Here is a 22,172-nt window from a genome sequence, read left to right as displayed (position 1 = left end):
TCCTTTAAATGAATTTCATACTGTTTGATTTCATTAGATCTGTATTGCTGGAAACGACATGAACATGTCTCAGTGCTGTCTCTTGCAATTCCTTAACCAGATTCTCTTTTTGGCATATAAGCGGTCTGATGTAAAAATTAAATTTATGTTTGATGTATAATATTGGCCCGACTCAACCGGATGTAAAGGATATAATCTACGATCAATCCTTTCAAGCCCCGCCCCCAAGACAAAGAGTTCCTTGAATAGGAAATGAGTTTTCGTATAATTTTTTTGTCCCGGTGTAAGCTATATTGTTTTTGTTGTCAAGGAAAACACCCGTCAAAGTCTTTTAAGAAGACTGTTCCATAGATACAACTTGGACGAGGAGTTTAATTTTCCGACTTTTCCAGACAGTATAGCCCGATCCCCCATTTTTTCATACAACTGTCTCCTTTGATATTCCTCTACGTTTAAATCCCCACACGGAAAATCCCGTTGTTACGTAATTCATTTCGTTTTCTTTTCACCTGACATACTGAATATTTCGCCCGAAGCGAAAGAAATTAAACCAAACGAGGATCAGCGATTCTGTAAACCTTTTAATTTTTTTGCGAATAATACTAGAAAGAGTCGTCAACGAAATACTTCGCCGTACTTTTTGACTAAATACAATATATCAGGCAAACAGGGTTATGATTTGCTCAATATGTTCAGCCTATTGATCTTCTTTTGAAATTCTATCTCATCCTATCCGACTGTATCTATTGACGTTCTTTTTTGTTTAAATCATTGTGCCGAGGCTGATATGATGAGTCAGGTGCATCGATGTTCCCCCGTGTCAGCAATGATATATAGTGCCTTTCGTCATATAGGAAAAACGACCCCATTTCTATTCATTAATACACGTCACCCTGGATTGCATTCAGTAGGCCGTGTTGAGAACAGTATTTCATGGGATTGACCAAGAAAAATCTCTATTTCCATCAATCTTTGGGTATGCCCACTTTAAAAATGACCATTCAGTTGAAAATTGGATCGAGCACTGACGATGGCGAATAGCCAAACGCGTCTGACAAACAAAACAGCAAAGATATTCAGTCTAAAATTATCGGAAACGACCAAACTACGATCACTCCACAGTCAAGAGGTCTTCCCACAGTATTAACAACCCGGGGATCTAAGTAAGTTTTGAAACAAAAAAAGATATTCCGTACGTCGTATAGAGGACCATAAAATATCCCTGTAAAAACTTTAGTTGGATTTTATCAAATTAGATTTCGTTAATTTGCCAAAGCTCTTGTGGCATAACTGGCATCACTGGCTTTAAATCGTATTTGTATTTTTACTTATAAAACAATATTAAGCAAAAAAACTTAAATTCTATTTTATATTAATCCATTAATGTTTAGGGGCCTAATTGACCACATTAATTATTTATTCTTTTTATGTAAGGTCTTGGTTGATATGAAAAAGTTAGGGTCACGAGCGGAATTCGAACCCACGACCTTCGGCTCCATACGCCGCTGCTCTAACCACTTGAGCTATCGTGACTTCGATCCACTCGGCCACCAACTTTCCATCTCAACCTACAACCGTTCGAATTTTCCCTCTTTTTGCCATTTTTAAAATGTGAAATCAGGATTCGATTTTCAGCGACTTATGAAGTGGCCACGGGGAGCTGTTAGTGAAGTGATACTTCTTTTACTTATTAAATATTAATCCATTTATGTTTTAGTGGCCAATTGGCGAAGTTACTTCTTTCAATTAATTATTCTTTTTATGTAATGTATTGGTTGAGATAAAAAAGTCTGTGCCACGAGCGGGATTCGAACCCACGACCTTCGGCTCCATACGCCACGGCTCTAACCACTTTAGCTATAGCGACAACCATCTACTTAGACACCAACTCCCCATCTTAACCTACAACCTTTCGCGTTTGGCTCTTTTTGCCATTTTTCAATTGTCGTCTATTTATTTATTTACGGTTTCCTAATTACAAATGTATACAATAAAAGTATTAAGATTATAAATGTACATAAGTTTAGAAATATTTATAATAATAAAAAAAACAATAAAAAACAATTTAGAATCAATAGAAACAATTTGAAAATGTATTAACATTATATAATTATAAATTACTAATTATAATCAAATTAAGTATTAATTTCATTAATGATACATTTAATTTTTTAATAATAAAATTTGCTTAAACTAGAATTATATATATCTATATTTTCGAACGAGTTTAACAAATTTGTTGTCTTTTGTATAAAACTTAATTTAGCATAATTAGTTCTATAGCAATCGATGGAGAATGTTATTTGACTTCTGGACTAATAAGATGAAACAGGAAAGTTAATTCGGTTAAGAGGGCAATCAGTTAAGGATTGTAACAATTTATATAATAATATAAATCGAATAATTTCCTTCTGTACACAACAGTCGTCAATTTCAGATCTGACATTAACGATGAGAATGGTGTATTGTATTCTCCAATTGTTTTGTAATGTATCAGGCAGAAAAATCTTTTTTGGACCGCTTATATGCAACTGATATGTGTGGATTGAAAGGGAGCCCAAAGCGGAGAACAGTAATCTAATATTGGTCTTACAGTGGAAATGTATAAAAGTTTAAGTGTATCTGGATAATGGAAACGTTTAGATGACGTGTAATAAATCCTAAAGTTTTATTTACTTTAGCAATAGTTTTGTTAATGTGTGTATGAAAGTTTATCTGTCTGTCAATAATGATGCCAAGATTTTTAACAATTTCTGTAATTAGGAGCTAGTCTGATATAGCGTAGTTAAATTTGATAGGATATTTTGTTTTATGGAAAGTCATAACTGAACATTTAACAGAATTTAAAATAGTGTTATTAGTTGAACACCAATTATTAAGTTTTACGAAGGCATGTTCAAGCAGCCAAAAATAGAATTAATTTTTAGGAATATTTATAAATCATATGCAGAAAATAAGGGTTTTGCCATTTTTCAAATGTCGTGTAATCAGGATTCGATTCTCAGCGACTTATGAAAATGGCAACGGTGAGCTGTTAGTGAAGTGATTACTTATTACATAAATCCTTTTATGTTCAGTGGTCTAATTGAACATATTAACTATTTCAAATAGTTATTTTTTTTTTGGTTGAGATGTGAAAGTTCCCGATTACACGACATTTCAAAAATGGCAAAAAAGGTAAAATGCGAAAGGTTGTAGGTTGAGATGGGGAGTTGGTGTCCGATTAGATGGAAGTCAGGATAGCTAAAATGGTTAGAGCAGCGGCGTATTGAGCCGAAGGTTGTGGGTTCGAATCCTGCTCGTGACACTAACTTTTTCATCTTAACCAAGACCTTACATAAAAAGAATAATTAATTGAAATTCTATTTTATTCCAACTTGCTATCATGCTACAATATAAGAATAGAAACTTTCAAACAATGCGGCAGATGAGTTTATAAATCAACATAATAATAAATGAAAAGTTAATTAGGTATGTTCAAGTTTATTATTTATTAACGTCTAGTGTGGAACTACAATATTTAATTCCGACGTAACCCTAAATTTAATTTATTTCTGGTCAATCAAGACTGAATAATTTCGTATTTTTGAGGTGCTTTTTCCTGATATTCCCAAGCAATCACTGTGCAAATTTGTACTCGAAAGACGGTTATTATGGTATTTATTAGATGCCGCCGTACGGGCTCTCTAAGCCGTTTAAGGGATAAAGGGTTCAAAAGCTTGAGGATTTTTCCCTGAGCTAATCGTTAATTTTGCCCAACCGAGGTTTTTAATCCTTACAAATTTGTATTCGCACGTTCAGCACTTAATAATAAAAATAATTCGGGCATTTTTAATTTTAATAGGAATTTTAACTTATATTGAATAATTATAATTACAGATAGTAACAAAAGAACTATAAATACTATAATACAATTAATATATCAAATTATCATTTTTGTTTACCTTGCACAAAAACAGGAAATTTTCAAAAGCAAAAACTATACCTTTACAAAACGACAAAAACTGAAACGATTAATTAATAATTTACTTTTATTGAAATCATTGTTTGAATTCAAGATATACTGTCACAGAAAAACATAAATTGAACAGATTGGAAATAGTTTGTATTATTGTTCAATGAACACATAACATGTCCTGTTTTTGAAACATCATAAAATTAGTGATAATGTTTGTAATTAAAAAAGTTAAAATCTAGAAAGTACAATCCGCAGCTAGCGCGTATAAATTTTAATTATCATTTTTATTATGTAACGGATTTTTTAAAGACTTATTGTCTCTTTTGTATTTTTAATTTGGCTTTAAAAAACTTTTTCATATGGTTTTTTATAAATCGTCTGTATTATTTTTAACATTAAATTTTTTTATCGTTTCGGAGATTTAAATCCATCATCAGAATCTTATTAAAAAATATGTAAATATAAAACAAAATATTTATTACAAAACCACATGGAAAACTTTTCTTAAATAAATTTTATTATTAACTAGTGTTTTTGTGTACATCAGTGTTAAAAAAAAGTTTAAATTGAACTAAAAAGTTTTTACAGATTAAAAAGAAAGGTGAAACGGAAAGTAAAAGTTACAAATTAATAATATCTAAGTAACGAAAACGTATTTTAATGTAACAAATATAAGCAAACATAAGGAAACCTCTTACAGTTTAGATTAATTGTATTCAAATCATCCTAGTGGTTCTGGATTTGACACAGTCCATGGAATTGTAATTGTAAAAATTATTGTAGACCCCTTGTCCACTACAACCAACAGGTAGTTAGAATGTTTAGCCCTCCTTTGCAATTTTACTTTCAAATGCAATTAATTTATATAATTTCTTGTATTGTACTACCACGCCAAAATTTTTAACTTTAAACTTTATTTGAATTGCATCGCTTTGAGGCATTCAGCAAATGTGAACGCAACAAAAATAAATTGATGTTTTTATTTAACAATTTTGGGAATATTCGCTGTGAAATACAACCTCCGAGAAAATTGGGTTTTATTCATGCAAAATACAGTGATGTATTGATTATAATTTGAATTTTTTTGCCGAAATGTAATGAACAATAAATGTGGGAGTACAGAGAGAAGAAACATTATGCAGATACTGCCAGGAGAAGAATAGACCTGAGGATACGTTTTATGTTTTTATGAGGGTCTATGTAGATAAAGATTCTTGCAACTAGCAGGAGAAAAGCCGCAAGCAAGACTCTACACTAAAGGCGGGAACACACCCGATGCAACGCTATACGACGCTACCCGACGCGTTGTCACGTTTTGGTAGGGTGTGCACATCTATGCGACGTCAATCGCCACGTACAGTCACACAGCGTTTATCACAAATCAGTATCACAGTCGCAACTCCTCTTTTGTCCTTAATGCATTATATTGAAAAACCATGTAATAAATTCTTAGTTGAATTTAATTGTTTAAAAAAAGTTATTCTGGTGTTTTGATAAATTTTCTTCCTATCCATCATAATTAAATAATTTTTATAAAACTTATGAATTTTTGATCTCGTTTAATTTGGTTTACATTAAAATGGAATGTTGTAATTAAAATAACGACAAAATCACATATACTTAGTTTGAAATAAACTACAAAAAAATAGTGTGTCCTGTTCTGACGCTACTCTACGAAAATGGTATAATTTTTTGAGCAAAACCATGAAATAAATTGTTAGTTAAATTTTATGAGCAAAACCAAGAAATACATTCTTAGTTAAATTTTATGAGCAAAACCATGAAATAAATTGTTAGTTAAATTTTATGAGCAAAACCGTGTAATAAATTGTTAGTAAAATTCATTATATCAAAAAATGGTATTCCGGTGTTTTGATCAATTTCATACCAAACCATTAAAAATAATTAAAAAACTAATGAATTTTTGATCTCGGTTAATTTGGTTTAAATTAAAATAAGTATGTTGTAATTAATATAACGACAATAATAAATGTAGTTTGAATAAAATTATGCGTGACCGGTTCTTTTGTCTTTGACTGTACTCGATGCTACCAGACGAAAATCTGGACAGTGGGGATCGCAGGGCGTAGAGTAGGGTGGCGTTGCGTAGCATCGGGCAGATGTGCACGGGGGTAATACAATCTTATCGAAAAATGAACTTTGGATTTGCGTCGGGTAGCGTCGCATGGCGTTGCATCGTGTAAGTGTGTTCCCGACTTATGGAGCTGCTGGAAAGGCTATGGAGGTAGATTAACAACCTGAAGCTGGCCAGTGAGTTATGAAATTAGAGGAGCACACTGTGAAAGAACCGTTTTTGTTTTTTAATCTTAAATGATTAATCCCTCTTATAGCGAGTTTCAAAAAAACATTGTATATATCCTTAGTGCTACAAAATTAATTTAATTTAATTGATTTACTTAATAACTTTTCCACCGATTACGCGGCATGTTGAATTTTTTATAATTTGATTGAACATAAAAAATTAAATCTTTCTACATTGAAACTGTCAAAGCCAAGTAAATTGAGGTGAAGATGTTTTCATAAATAATGCTGAACTTATCCCAGATATGTTTGTTAAGGAAAGAAAAAGCTGAAGATTGTATTATTATAAAGAAATAAATTGTTAAATTTATTGTTGTTAGTATGGGCCATTAATTACAACAACCCTTCTTGCGTTACCTATAAGAGGATTTGGTCTGAAATAATAAAGCTCTGGCACAAGCTCTGTTCTACAAATACAATTGTGTTTTTAATACTATATACATTTAAATTTTGTTCACTAATCATACTTTATCAATTAATTGAATTTTGAAATTACGCTGAACGATTTGATCATCTCTGTCGCTGACCACAATCAAACTGATATTTCTTGTTCTGACTGCTTAAATTAATATCACCGCAAATCTATTATTTTGGTGTACGATATTTATACGATATTTTCACAGGTAAGAATTTGCGCCTTTGAATCGAAGCAAGTGCGTATTTTAATTAATGTTTCGAGTCAAAACGTAGTTGTATAGTTTATATGAAGGATGGGAAACTTTGTCATCGAAAAGTTAAGATTACCCACTCGGCTGAAGGCCCTTGTTTCAACAACACGCTTACAAGCTATTACAATTCGAATAATCCCGTGATTCTCCTTGCTCTGCCTTTAATGCAGCATTAGCGAAAATTTCGGATTAGCGGACGGGGAACGATCTCGCGATACCCATGTATCGCGTTTCAGGCACTGCCGTTTATGGCAAAACGATAGAAATTGAACAATGTTCAATTTCACCGGCGAGCGATTTCGACGAGAGGGTGAGAGAGAGAATCCGAGTGAGAAATGTTGAGTCTTCGGAGGGTTTGATTGGATGTGCTCACTTGAGAAGGGATTGAATTGATATGATTCAACTTGAAAACATCTGTTCCAGGTAGAAATGTATTAAACTTAATTACTAAATAGAACAATGTAATAAAATATAAAACAAACACATACCTATCCGCGGATGGGATATGAGTTATAGCTTGAAGTATTTTCGCAGAAAATGAAGTTCATTTGTCGATAGGTTGATCATTTGCGGGATAATTGGTTCAAAAGGTAACGATTATCTCTAATTGATTTTTCAAACACACAAAACTTTCATAATAAACAAATAGAAATAACAAACAACAAATAACAAGACAAAATAGAACTCAATATTAGCAAAACCGAAAAGGACAGGCGGAATGGAACAATAAATTTTTTGTGAATGTTTTATACAATCACCAATACACCAATTTCGCCGAGTAACGAACGCAATAGAAAAATCTCTAAAGGAAAAACAAATTTGTTCTGCTAACTTTTTTGATATTTTGCAAGCTTTGACAACGTCTGGCATGAAGGACTCGACATTAAACTAAGAGGGATGCTACCAAAGCAGTATTTAGATATTATCAGTTCCTGCTTAACTGACAGACTTTATAAGACCATTATTCAGAACTAAACCAATCAATGCAGGAGTTCCAAAGGGTAGCATATTAGAAGATGGATGGAGAAAAATTGCTAGGTCTGCAGATGGCACATCAGTGATATTATAGGGCCGAGCGACAACCTTACATCCAAAATCCTTCAATCCAAACAGCATAACTCTATTCATATAAATTCTAAAAACAAAACATCGGACCAAGTTCCGTCTTTTACCACGGTCGACCTATTATACCATACTGCTAAATATCTGGGAATGAACTTAGATGCCAAGTTGAGATGGAAAGAGCATGTGAAGAAAAAAGGGAAGAAATAGGTTGTACAACTATACCTTTCGAATAGGTCTACAAATTGATATAATCAAGTTTTTATTAGCCGATTTCAAATTTCTTTGAAGAATGACCCAGTTCCAACATTGCCTAGGAATACAATGTTGCAACCTTAACAGTAGTAAAATTCAGACAGATACTATGGGCTTAAGTTCAATTTATGAAGGAACTATTAATTTCAAAAAGAGGTTTTTGATAACGAGAGTAAAACCTCCTAGGTAACATTTCAATATTGAAATTAGAAGGTATTCGAGGGAATGTACGTACTACATACTCACTCTCCATCATATCCAAGCTGGCTGGAACCGCCGAAAAAAAGAGGAAAAACGACCTGTCTGGTAATCTTCATTATCCCCTGCGCAGAGATTATCCTATCCTTATTTTTCGTCTAAAATAATTTAAATTTAATTTATTTCCATTAACCCTAATCATGCTTTACTTTTTCCTTTTTCCTCGTTGTCTTTCCAATCTCGAAGGTGAGCATCGTTTTTATTTATTTCTTTTTCTCTTACAACTTTTCCTTTCTTACTCGCAGAGAAAGTAGGCCTCCGATATAAAATTTAGATTTAACATTTATAACCCCTAACCTGCCCGCTACTGAAACGTTGTCGGAAGGAAATCGGCGAATTAAACATCGTTAGAAGATCCATTAGAGTTCCTGGTCCGATTGACCAAATAACATCTTTCAATTAATTAATCTTTATGTAAGGTCTTGGTTGAGATGAAAAGCCGATCGAGCGGGATTCGAACCCACGACCTTCGGCTAAATACGCCGCTGCTCTACCACTTGAGCTATCGTGACATCGGAAAACAACAAACAAACTTGAAAATGGTAAAAAGGAGGGAAAATTTGAAAGGTGGGTTGAGATGTGAAGTTGGTGTCCGAGTGGATCGATGTCACGATAGTGCAGTGGCGTATTTAGCCGTAGGTCGTGGGTTCGAATCCTCCCGCTCTTGACACTGGCTTTTTTATCTCAACCAATACCTTACATAAACATAAAGATTAATTAACATCGTTAGAAGGTTGAAATGAACAAAAGTCATTTGAACTAGTGTAATTAGTAATTTTGTCAATAGTGAAATGTAAATTTTATTGCACCCATGGGTTTATAAGAATATATAAAATTTATTTATTGTATAAAAGTTACATCAAATTTATCTCTGTACACGTGCCAGTTAACGATTATTCCTAGAACATGTGTAAGCAGTCATAAGTTGCACTTTCTCTCCCTCCAGTATTAGTAAATTATAAAATATTAAATGCATCTAAACAACCAGATTCTTACTACTTTTCATTCTCAATATCAACACGAATATTCTCTATTCAGTTAGTTAAAAACAATTGTTTTTAAAATAACTTACGTAAAGCACGAAAATTTAATTTATATATATCACTGTAAAATTAATGGTTGGTGTAGTAAGATCAGTTTTAATTTAAAAAAAAGTAAAAAGAGAACGAGAAGGAAAACAAATTAAATTAAATAAACAATGTATAAAACAATTAAAAACTTCTGTCCCAACTATTAGCCTTAAAAGTTAAGCTTATTGTTAGGCCAAATAAACCTAGCCAATTTACTTTTACGATGGGGTGCTATAAGAATAAAAATTATACAATAGAAAAATAGCCAATTATATATTTTCCAAAAACTTTACAAGCATAATTAATTGTACGTATTTATTTTTTAATTGCAGATATTGCAAGGAAATATACATACATGAAAATTAATTGAAAAGTGAACCACTCCTGTTTTTAAGTAAAGTTCTTAAAGGGTTATTGTCGGAATAACTTATTTATTGGAATATAATTTCTATAAATTTCGAATCGTTTTGTCTTCTTAAATCTACAGAAATGATATTGATATATTTGCGTTTTGTTTTAATCAACCGTCACAACTTTTACCACTTCCTAATTTAAAGAAGTGCCATCAGTTTTGAACACGGTTTTTCGTTGCCAGCAGTTTTCAATAATCAAAAGTGTTCATGCATGGGTGAATATTTCCGACAACAAAGCCTGAGTTTCTATGGTTAAGAGTAATTGTAATTAAAAACGAGCAGCATCACCAGTTTATATTTGGATGCAAATTTAACTTCCACATGAAACTGAAATATATTACATTTAAAGTTCAATAAAAATGCAATGTTAAAACAAGTCATAATTTTTTATATTATTAGAGGCTAAAATAGAAACATTATAGTGTTAAAGACGATATTTTTTACACCTTCATACAATATTTACGACGTTTGTATTTCTTGTTGATGTGGGTTTCCACTTAAAAAAAATCTTCCTTAGAAAGCTTTTTGCATTCCACATTTCCACAGTAAAATTAATAACAAATGACCGCCTGTTTTGCCTCGGAGATCATAACGTTGCCCCTCAAGGATAGGTTTATTTCCATACCCTCGTAGAAATATTGAATAACAGAAAATAAGAGGACAAAAAATGAGAGACGGAATGTTTTGGACGTGATAAAATTGTTGAATGTTACAAAGAATTTTCTCTTTTAGCAGAATAGAGGTCAAGAAATTTTTTATAAATTGTCAAACTCTTCTATTAGACGTGAAGTTTAATTAAGTTTCAAAGGACTTTCAATGACAAAATAAAAAGGAAAAGTCTGAATCTTGAATATACTTTACAACCCACAATGTTCTTAGCAATTATTATTATACTTACTGTTTTTTAATTGTTTTATATAGTTTTGTAAATATTTAATTTTTTTAGGAAATAAAAAATTAGAATTGTTTAAATTTCTTGAAATATTATGCTATCTGTAAGCCAATTATAAAAAAACTTTTTTATTATGTAATAATTGATATTAATCCTGATATATTAATAGATAGATTGTTAATGTTAATGATAAGCTTATCAAATGGTTATTGCTTAACAACAATGCAGTCTAAACGTTTCTGTGACAGCTAATTTTATGACACAATGTCCACAGTATATACATATGAGCAATAACGTTGAAAGCAATCGATTTTAATAACATATAAAGCACACTACATTGGGAATAAACACACGATCCTATAAATCCCAAAGGGACATAGACACTTGCCACTTGGGCTGAATTACAATTTGCCATCTCGTCATCGAGACATCTACAACAAATTTTCTATTGTAAATGCGAAGAAATAGAATGAGCGATTTTTTCACACTACAAGGAAATAGTACAATGGGGGAGATACTTGGAACAAATCTTGGTGAGATCAATAACTACGCATACTAGCAACTTTGAAGTTTAATAGGCAAAAAACTAAGCAAAGAATCCTTTTTTTAATCGTAACCGTACAAACAGTACTTCATCAATAGTTTTTGAATGTTCAGAACGTTTAGAAAATAGCATATCGTATTGCTTGTGCAAGAATAAAAGATCATTTGAGAGTATGTAACTTAAGATTATTTTGTTTTGAGTAGAGCATATTTTATTTAACGCGAAGTACTTGAAGGCTACAATATAAAACCCAACAGGTTTTTACAATAACGACATGACGTTTGGGTGATGGGTTCTATTAGTACTAGCAAATGATACACTCATTGTCAAGAATTAAAAAAAAAAATTGTCTTTGCAAATTTCAGTACAAAATAAAACCATTTAATTAAATTGAAACAGTTTTTAGCTATTCAGAAATCGTGAGATGCGGTCTGGTGTGATGTACGTTTCAGAAAAACATTTTCTTTATCGTGCCAACGTTTCGATCTTTATTGAGATCATCTTCAGGGCTCAATGAAGATCGAAACGTTGGCAAGATAAAGAAAATGTTTTTCTAAAACCTACATCACACCAGACCGCATCTCACGATTTCTGAATAATTATCGATTAACGGTCACTAATCACCATACAGTTTTTAGCATAGATGTCATCACGTCGAACTTATATATTGACCTGCCGTTGTAAGGAAACAACAGCAAGATTTATGTTATGGTTGTATTTCTGTTACTGAAAACAACCTTATTTCAAACCAGAACAGATAAAATAAAATTTAATTATTGATGAGGTCCGCAAACCACAGTATATACCTGTCGGGCTTTAATCTATGTTGAAATGAAAACACAACTTTTTCTTCTTCAGAAATTCGAGGGGAGGCGTTAGGAACCGAACCCACGACGAGAGTCTGTCACGCTAACCACTCGAATACCGCGGTCCGTAATAGATTAAATTTACCACCTACTAAATTCATTAAAGTTTATGGTCCGATTGACCGAATAACGTTTTTCAATTAATTAATCTTTATATAAGGCATTGGTTGAAATAAAAATGGCAAAAAGGAGGGAAAATTCGAAAGGTGGGGTTGAGACTGGAAGTTAGTGTCCGAGTGGATCGAATTCACGATAGCTCAAGTGGGCAGCGGCGTATTTAGCCGAGGGTCCTGGGTTCGAATCCCGCTTGTGACACTGACTTTTTTATCTCAACTCAAAACCTTAATTAATTGAAAGATTTTTATCTTTACCATTTACTTTTATTATTGTTTAAGATAATTTTTTTCAGATTTTGAATGTCAGACGTTGGGACCAAAGAAGACTACATATTTCCGGGAAAATTTGGGTATGACGATTTCCAAAAAATAGAACTGATTCGTCTTACCTGACATGTTCAACCGTAGCGATCCCTCTTCGTACTCGCCTACTTTGACCCATTGGTAGTTGTTCTTTGTCACCTGCTTGAAGTGTATGATGTTGTATCTCGCCGGGCCGTCTCCGTTAGCGTCGAAGCGAAATTTGTCACCGGAAAGCCCTAAAAAACAAAAAAAAAATCAAAAGCTTAACATTTTTCGTTAGTTTGGAAAATTTTGAATATTTGTCTGTTGAATTTCATCAACTTGTTACGTCTCTCATCGCTGCATTAACTGACAGTTAGGTATCAAAAGCGGATATTTTTGGTTCTCTTAATGATTAATATGCCATAAAAATATGAGTAACTTTTTTATGTATATACAGCGAAATGTTGAACTTATACAAAGAGAATGTGATGAAACTAATGAACTAACAGATTATCCGAAAATAAACAGTGTTTTGAACATCAACAAATTAAAGGTTGATATTTTATTGGCTTAGTTTGAAGAAAATGCAGAAAAAATGGTTATTTTTCTTGATGATTGCTTTTTTTCCCTAATGAAGGTGTAATGTCCTATGCCAGAAATAGTGGATTTAAAATAAGAAAGTAAGACTGGAGATTCCCCGAATCCATAGAACATTAACGGTTGGTAAACAGACTAAACGATGTTGTAAAGGAGAAAATTAGCTATGGAGATTTTCCGTAGAAGGCGCAAAGGGTAACATTTGGGTGGTGGTAATTCCAGAAAACGAGGAAGGTTTTCATTCCGAGAAAATTTTTTGTCGAAAGACCTATTTCCGTTAATTACTAGTGGCACTCTAAATGTAGAATCAAGATCAAAAGCGCCGGATCAGGCTTTCTGCATCCCGGCTATAGAATAATCAATACAAGAAGCCTTCCAGGGATGTTAAAAATGTTGTGGCTTGGTTGTACGTAAAAGGAAGCCCACATCATGAAGTGGAAATGGGCGGGTCATAAAGCCAGGATGGGAAATGAAAGGTGGGCTGAATTTACGACTGAGAGGATTCAGCGAGATTACAAAATAAAGCGAGCTTGCCTGAGTAAGAGATGAATAACTGAAATAGATGTAGAAACTGTGGAATTAGGTGCTGTACCATAGACAAAATCAACCAAAGTATGGGGAATATTAGTAGATATAAACTCGACAAAATAGGTCGATGTATATACGTATGTCGTTCATAAATATTATTATTATTCACATCTAAGCTTAAAAACGTTTTTTACAATAAACAAAACTTTGTGTATAAATATTGATATTTTGAGATCGGGGATGTGGTCTAGATTGCTATTGCATTACCGCCAAGCTTACGGCATTTATTATGCATTTTTCCGGGCTCTACGTTCATAAACAATAATTAATATAAATGTATAAATGAACACATTTCAATCGTACCTAATATTAACTACTATAAACGAACTTACTAAAGATTATGCCCATTGGGTTGCACTTCACCAAATTGCTGCTATAAAACATTGTTAATGTACAGAATAACCCACAGATATTAAATTAAAATAATAGCAATCTGTGATATTGGTAGATCAAGCACATCTTATTGTTCTGTCCGGAATACGAAAAGGAGAGAGAGACATTTTTCGACCGTTTGACTCAGAGGAAGTCAGCAAGCCTGGAGCAAGCAGGTCAGCAAGTTTGGAGAGTATTTTAGCAATCGCGAGTGAGGAACAGTACAAACTATTGCATAGGTTCCTGAGCGAGATGTGAGCTATGGGGGAGTCTGTCGGGCTGCGCCTGGGCAGCTTGTCGGGGTGCTGCTTGTAGGCCGGGGTTGTCTTTGGGGGTGAGGAGTCTGTGTTCTGAGCATGTAATGCTGTGTAAGGTTTTTATCCAAATCTCCCTAATACGCCCGATTGGGGTTTCCCCACTATGTAGTGTATGTTTGTAAAGTTGTACGTACGGGATGGTCTCCTCGACGGCGGTGCCGGGCGGCGCGTGGCTCTCCTGATGGGTGGGGGGCTTGGCGGGTCGTACAGTATATAAGTACTATGGCTACCTAGGAGTAAGGCTGACATTTGTAGGGGCGTCGGTGTCGGCAACGGCTTTGGCGTTGGCACGGCGCTAATCACTGTAAGGTAAACGTCCGGGGTTCGAATCCAGAGGTCCTGCATTCAAACCCGACATACTTACAAAATTGGCTTTTTTTTAAACACCAGCACCTGAGGGATTATAATTATAACATCTGATGGGTGAGGCCTCCCCTATACAGTAGTGCGATATATAACCTGATAATCTGGAGGAAATGCTCTATTTTAAGGCTACCTGTCAGTCTCAATTTTCATCCCAAAGGGTTGTCACTCCCCGATATACTGTTACTAGGGTGTATACGGCAGGGGAGTTCACTTACGCCGTTATGAAGCTAGATCGCTAGTTTCCCCCTTAACCCCGATGCCCAGGGGCTCGACGATTCCCAACTAACGTTGTTACGCCCCAACGAGGCGGCTGTCGACAGCTACGTCATGTCAGCTCCCAACGCATGCAAACTTTAATCTAGCCTGCAACTAATTACATTCCATAATGCAGTTGCACGTGATCCACAAAGCGGATCAGGGGACCCAAAAACTCGCTCCTGTGCCTGACAACCCTTCTTAAATATGGCGGCATGCCTAAACGCTCTCTGCAAGGAGCCAAGGCATGACACACTTCTATTATGTGGTACATTCGAGCACTCTTTCCCCGCATTAGGGCACCACTTTGTACCAAGAGTAGATGCCCGAGTGTCCACCGTGTATGATCTATTCTCAATCGGGTATCGTCGCTTCGGCTCAGGCTCTCGGGGCCATGTACAGGTCGTGCTCTTGTCACGCAAAGCCTCCGGAGCCCAGTCAATTTGTTATTATTAATCCATATATGGATGTAGTTGACATAATTGAATTTTTAAAATTAATTATAATTTTCATTTAAGGTCTTGGTCAAATGTCAAATGTCACGTGGAGGATTCCAACCCACGACCTTCGGCTCGATACGCCGCTTCTTCATCTTGCTCTCAACCGATTTTTGAATAGTCACCTTTCTACTCGATGCTTCTCCAGTAGTTGAGAACCTGATGCGTGAGGTCTAGAGACTAGACTCACGAAGCCTTCTGTTGACTGTTTTGGAGCTTACCCTTACTTTATTGACCGCTTTTTATCAAGGAAGCGGTTAAATGATGGTTCTGAACTGGAGATAAGAGCAATAAAATGATGGCCTCTAGCCGTCGTACATTGCCGGACTACCACTACCGTCTCTTAAATCGAGACTTCCGATGGCTCTAGACCGTTGTAGACAGAGTCGATGGTAGAGCGCGACACACCCAGGATGGGCTATGGATCCAACCATCCAACTGACGCTAGGTCGATCGTTGGCCAAAGCATCTGCCCGGAAGATTTCGATTTAAAGCCATGATTTAAGGGGGAAAAATTAATAACTTTTTACTCAAATTTATTGTTTCATTAAACAAAATAATTTTAAAAACCAATTAACTCACTGAAAAATTTAGCTTTGGAAAGTGAAAAAAATTGAACTGATTTACAGAAAAGTAAACAACGATTTATTATGTTATGTTTTAATCAACTATTAATCTTTATACGCAGTTATTTTGGAAAATAAATAAATAAAAGTGTCATTTTTGGTATCTTTGAGTGTATATTTAATTAAAACTGTTCTATCTGATGTTTTACACAAAATTCATTATGATTTGTCCAATGTTTTTAATTAGGAAAAACCATGCTAAATTTATTAATTAATAATGGAATCTGAGAAAGAGAGCGAAAATTTTCACTTTCATAAGCTGAAATTTAATAATTGGCGACCTGGCAAAATATTCATCGTAGCAGATATTGGCAAAATAGTTAATTAACTTTGAAATTGTATGTAAATAATTCATTATGCACGAGTTTAAAAGTTCAAAAGGGGTTAAATATAAGTTAATACAGTCGGGGCATTTCAGTGTTAAACCTATAAATAATTTCTCAAGAGTCTGTGTGGTAAAGTCCATCATGAATAGCATGATTTTTTGTTAAACTGCAAGAATTTTAAATTAGATTTGAAAAAATAATCGAATTTTTGTTTTGGAAAATTACATTGCTACTTATTCAATATTTAAGCATGCCTTTTATATCACAGCTGTTAGAAAAATACACCTTTTACTAAAATGTTCAGCATGGTTTTTTTTTATATAAAAACGTCTTGTTTAATCAAATTAACACCAAGAAGGAACAATTTTTTTTTTCAATTTCACATACTGTGTTTTGAAACTTTTGTAAAAACTTCAAGCAGGATCAAGAAAAAACATTAATATTTGGCTTAATAGTCTAATACAGGTTATTTGCAATTATGTTACAATTATGTATAACTTAAGAGTGGTTGACGAGGAAAATAAAGTACAAAATTTATAAGATTTTGGAACTGTTACAATTATTTTGCAATTAATACTGCCTTAATTTAGTTTATTTACTAAATAATTTGATATTAAAAATGGTTTAGTGCCCACTGAGAAGACCGTAATGGGTATTCTACCAGATCTCTTTTGCCGTTTCTGCGAAATAAAAGAAGAAACGGCAAGGCACTTCCTCACAGAGTGTGAAAGGTATGCTAGGTCCAGATTTGAAATCTTTGAAGGAGCGGACATCACAAAATCTTGCTGTTTGTGAACAAGTCCAAGAGATTTATGCAGGACTCGTGAGCCGACCAAGTCCCGGACCTTTTAGGGATGGGGTACGAGTCTACCCAGGCATTTAACCCCTCGGGTCTTGGTCGCCCACCCTGCGTTATATATATATATAAGNATGGTTTAGTAAAGCCAAAAATGGCCTGGCCGTTGATCTATAATTTTGTACAAAATATTTTTGTCCTTGATGTTTTAATGGGTGTAAAATGAGACTAGACGTTGGAATGAAATTCGAAAGAAATTAACTTTTCTACATCTTCATAACTTTCGTAAGTACAATAGGACTATAATACAGAAGAAAGATGTTTTGTCCTTTTGTTAAGGAGTCGTAAAAGTAATTAAAAACTAATTTAAACTTGTTTTCCCCTGGGGAGGTTTTGTGCTTTACACCGTTTCCTCCGATTGAGATTCCTGTTGTGAAATACGGTATAAAGTCCGATAAAAACAAACCCGCTGATTTCGTTTTACCTCTCTACATTATGAACAATCAAGCGGATATATTTATTATTCAAAGGACTTTGTAAGATGAAATTTATGTTTATGAGTTTTTTTTTCTAATTACATCTACAAGAAGCAAAATCCTATATTTCTCTTAAAAATTTTAGCAATTTGTTCTAATTTCATTCGGCAGCCTGATTGAATTGTAGAGAATAATACTGTCCACCTCCTACCCAATAAAAAATAAATATTAATATAAAAATAATAGTAATAGTTCAAGTATTGAGCAAATGTTCAATGATCGTAAACTAAACTTATAAAGGTTTCAAAATGAATTGGCATGTAAGAAACTCGTTTGTAAGTATAATATTTTGTAGTAGAATACTGAAAAGTCCAATAAAATGGCACGTGTTACACAAGAAATTATTACAGACATGGTTTTCTGATGTGAAAGTTAAATAAATGAACTCTGAAGTAAAGCCAAGTTTTTGTATGCGTTACACGTTTGGCGATTTTAATTAGACAAAACTACATAAACCCAAAAACCTTTCCTATTATTAAAGAAACCTATTATAAAAGAAGTTGTTTCCAATCAAACATGATATTCTTCTCGGGTCTAGGGCATATTTTTTGGGCAGTATTTGGCCGTGTTTCACTGATTTGAGAAAGCTTTTGATTCTATTTTCTATTTCCTTTATATTTCTATAAATCTCTAATACTATATAATCTAGTCTATTATATCAATGATAATTCATTGTTAATAAAGAATTTCATGACACAGCGATGGAAATCACAGTAAATGGAATGGATTGTAACAGCTGACGACTTAATCCTTTAAAGTTCAAATGAAGATCTCAGTTATTCACGAACCGAGTGGCAGAAGCATGTGACTAATAAGTCGAAAACTTAGTATGTGAACCTAAGTAAAGAAACTTCCTTACCAAACAATTGAAGAAAACTAAATTTAACTTGAAAGATTTGCAATAGCGGTTGTATAAACAAAACTCGGACCCATCTGCCTAAAGTTCTTCCGCAGTTATGAAATTGCTCGAGTTATAGTTGTCCTTTTATGGAGGGGGAAGTTGGGAAAATCATGCTCTATGATCAAATGAATACAAACAATCTACAAGTGGCTGTACACAAGGTTTGTCAGAATAAGAGATTTTAGAACATCCTGATTGAAAAATCTCAGATAATGGTTTGGCCAATCTACAATAGTTCCAAATGATGGTACAGCAAGAAATCAATTAGCCAAAATGATCACGGTTATTGTTTAAGGGACACTCCAGTCCATGAAGAAGAAGGGGGGACTCACTGTGGTTGTTTTTCTTTTATATTTACATCTGTAAACCTTTTTGTATAGTCCTTATATATAGTACTATATAACAAATATTGTGGCATTTGGGACACATGAGAAGCCTTAGAGAGAAGGATAGATCTTTATCTAGGGTATTGCTTTTTTTCAGCCGATGTGGAGGATTATCAGGTGGGTTAGTGGGAAAATTGTTGTGACGAGAGGATTTTGAAGTGCGAAGTGTTCTGTACAATTTTTGATAGCTTCTTCTCACACGGTTGTGGAATGGTGTTTGTCAATGTAAATGATTCTATTAAAAAAAATCAGGGAAACATGGTTCTGCGTTCGTAGTACACAATCAAAAAATAAAAATTTACGCGATGAAATTCGGACTGGGAGAGAACTGCAGCATCAACCAAGCAGAATGAATTGCGATTATGAAAAGTCTTGAATGGATTGCTGATTATATGCAACCGAAGAATCCATCGCTTGAAAACGCCAAAGGGATATTCGGACAGATAGTAAAATTTCAATGAATGAATTAATGAATAATATGCTTTATTGTAAAATAAATAATGTTTTTTACATGATATATATTTCAAAGCAGGGGACCGCGGTAGGCGAGTGGTTAGCATGAGAGACTCTCACGCCGCGGTCGTGGGTTCGATTCCCACCGTCGCCTCTGGCCCTTTTTTCACAATAACCCCCCCAAATTTGAACACACATATATGAATTGTCACATGGCTTATATGCATAGTTCATAACGCCAAAAAAAAAAAATATTTTAAAGCATGAATGACAATGGCAGTGGCCGTCGTCTGTCGAGTTGCTGCTAAATTACTAAATTAATTTATATATTTAATTTTTATTTAATAATTGAAATTTGCAATCATATATCTTCTATATTCCAAAGCTCGTGCGAGAAATTTTATTGTATGAACCCAATCGATTCCGCCAAATTTATTACCTCGGTTGTATCTAGTTGTGCTTTCCCTAAATATATTTTCCTGAACTCGCCCAGCACTTGACATTTAACCAAAAGGTGCACAGTGTCCTCTGGAATATTGAGATTGAGCAAGTAAAATTCAAATCGCTCCTCCAAGGCTGGCAGTTCACTTGCAATAGTTCTCCCCTCGCTTTAAAGAGTAATGGCTTGCAGTAAATATTTAGATTTTTGTTTATATATTGGTTACCTTGGTCTAAGTCTTAACTTGCATATAATCTATGGTAAACATTATCCCTAGCGTTAGTCACTATATCTTTCCTTAGTTTCACCTCTAGATTGTTTAGCAAATTTGTACAACTGAGCGTCATTAGAGTGCTTCTATTTATTTAAATGCTATACTGCCTTCCTATTTTCGACAGATATTTAAACCATGATATTTGTTTTGTTATTATCTAATTGGCTAGGAAATGTGTTAATCTATTTGGGGCGTGATTTAAGATCTTGCTAATGTACTGTAAATGCAGGTTCATTGTATGAATATAAAGCGGAGTGATCGAAGTATCAATATAAATCATATAATCTGGAGTGTTAGCTGGAAGGTAAAACAACTTTTTGATCAAATATTTCTGAATCAACTCTACTTCCTTTATATTTAAGAAGCCCCAGATCTGCGCCCCATAACAAACAATGGATCGTATTGTACTGTTAAAAATGCTTATTTTTTTATCAAGAGATACATTCCTGTTCATTATTACTATTTTCCAGATGCTAGTAACTGCCGATTTAGCACAACTAATTTTTTCTTTAAAATGCATCTCTAAATGAAATGATGGTGTAATACTAATTCCTAAGTACTTGTATTTGTTAACGCAAATTACTCTCTCCCCTTTAAAAAGCCACTTTTCGTTTTTCTTCAATCTACCACCTCTTCTTCGGCATACCATAATTTCAAATTTAGTCAGGTTCATATTTAGGTTCCATTTTCGCAGTACTGTTCCAGATCCCTCATCATGAGCTGCATTCTGAGGTGTAGAAGCCAGAAGGACAATATCGTCCGCGTACATCAATATATTTATCTTTCGTTTATTAGTAATGACACCACCACACAGCTCATCCTCTAGATCATTTAAAAAAATAAAAAAAAAGTAACGGGCTAAGTTGGCATCCTTGTTTTACTCCCCTCTCGCAAGGGAAACTGTTTGTAAAACATTTCTTCGTCCAAAATCTGGCATGTGAATCCTCATAATAACTTTTTATAATATTGATCATTTTTGTTGCCACAGCAGTTTCAGTGGACTCTTCACTGTCAGCTGTTTACGACAAGATCCCGAAGTCTCAATATAAGAACATAATAGCCGAAAAAATGTTGGAGAAATGGGAACACCAATGCCAATCTACAACTAACTCATCAATTACAAAAATGTACTTCCCAACAATAAAGAAAAGGATAGAAACAAAATTGTCGACAGATTACCGCCTCACACAACTCCTTACTGGACATGGTTCTTGTCAGGCACACCTGCATCGTATAGGTGTTTTGAACTCTCCAACATACCCATGCGACTTCCTTTCGACCCAGACCGTTGTACATAAAGACGGACTGCAAGTTTCACGAGAGAGCAAGGGTCAGCTGATGCGGCTTGACCTGCAGCGGAGATAATGGCCGGCCTATACAAATTTAGTAGAACAGGAACACATGTCGGAGTTTTTAAACTTTTTGAAAAAATTAAACTTTAACGAATTTTAACTTTAAGGATTTACCTTTAATGAATTGTAATATTATTTCTAAGTTTAATGATTTGTGAAATTGTAATCTAAAACCAAAATTATATGTTAGTACAATATGTTGAACATAATTTTAATTGCAATAATAATAATAAGAGTTATATAATAGCATGTAATATGTATATGGATTGTACAATATACGCAAACAAACGAATTAAAAATGGTTCTATTGTAGACATAAAAGGTGATTTTTTTCTTAGAATATTGGATCGGAGAGACTGGATACAGGAGGAAATGGACAGCT

The 22,172-nt window shown here is 34.0% G+C and overlaps 1 protein-coding gene and 1 non-coding gene across 2 annotated transcripts in view; both read right to left on the bottom strand.

The window, feature by feature from the left end:
- LOC106669560 (metabotropic glutamate receptor 2-like) overlaps positions 1–22,172 on the bottom strand; it is a 383,790-nt gene that overhangs the window by 26,650 nt on the left and 334,968 nt on the right. The window contains exon 8 of the mRNA XM_014399104.2: positions 12,814–12,963. Coding sequence (XP_014254590.2) covers positions 12,814–12,963 — 150 coding nt within the window. The remainder of the gene's footprint in view (positions 1–12,813; positions 12,964–22,172) is intronic.
- Positions 1,460–1,533, bottom strand: Trnah-aug. Its single transcript has one exon. It is a non-coding gene; the product is annotated as a tRNA-His (tRNA).

Source organism: Cimex lectularius, unplaced genomic scaffold, assembly GCF_000648675.2.
Source record: "Cimex lectularius strain Harlan isolate CLEC.00 unplaced genomic scaffold, Clec_2.1 scaffold163, whole genome shotgun sequence".
NCBI classification, from domain to species: domain Eukaryota; kingdom Metazoa; phylum Arthropoda; class Insecta; order Hemiptera; family Cimicidae; genus Cimex; species Cimex lectularius.
Note: the sequence above shows the minus strand (reverse complement) of the source record. Positions and strands in the feature narration are given on the sequence as shown.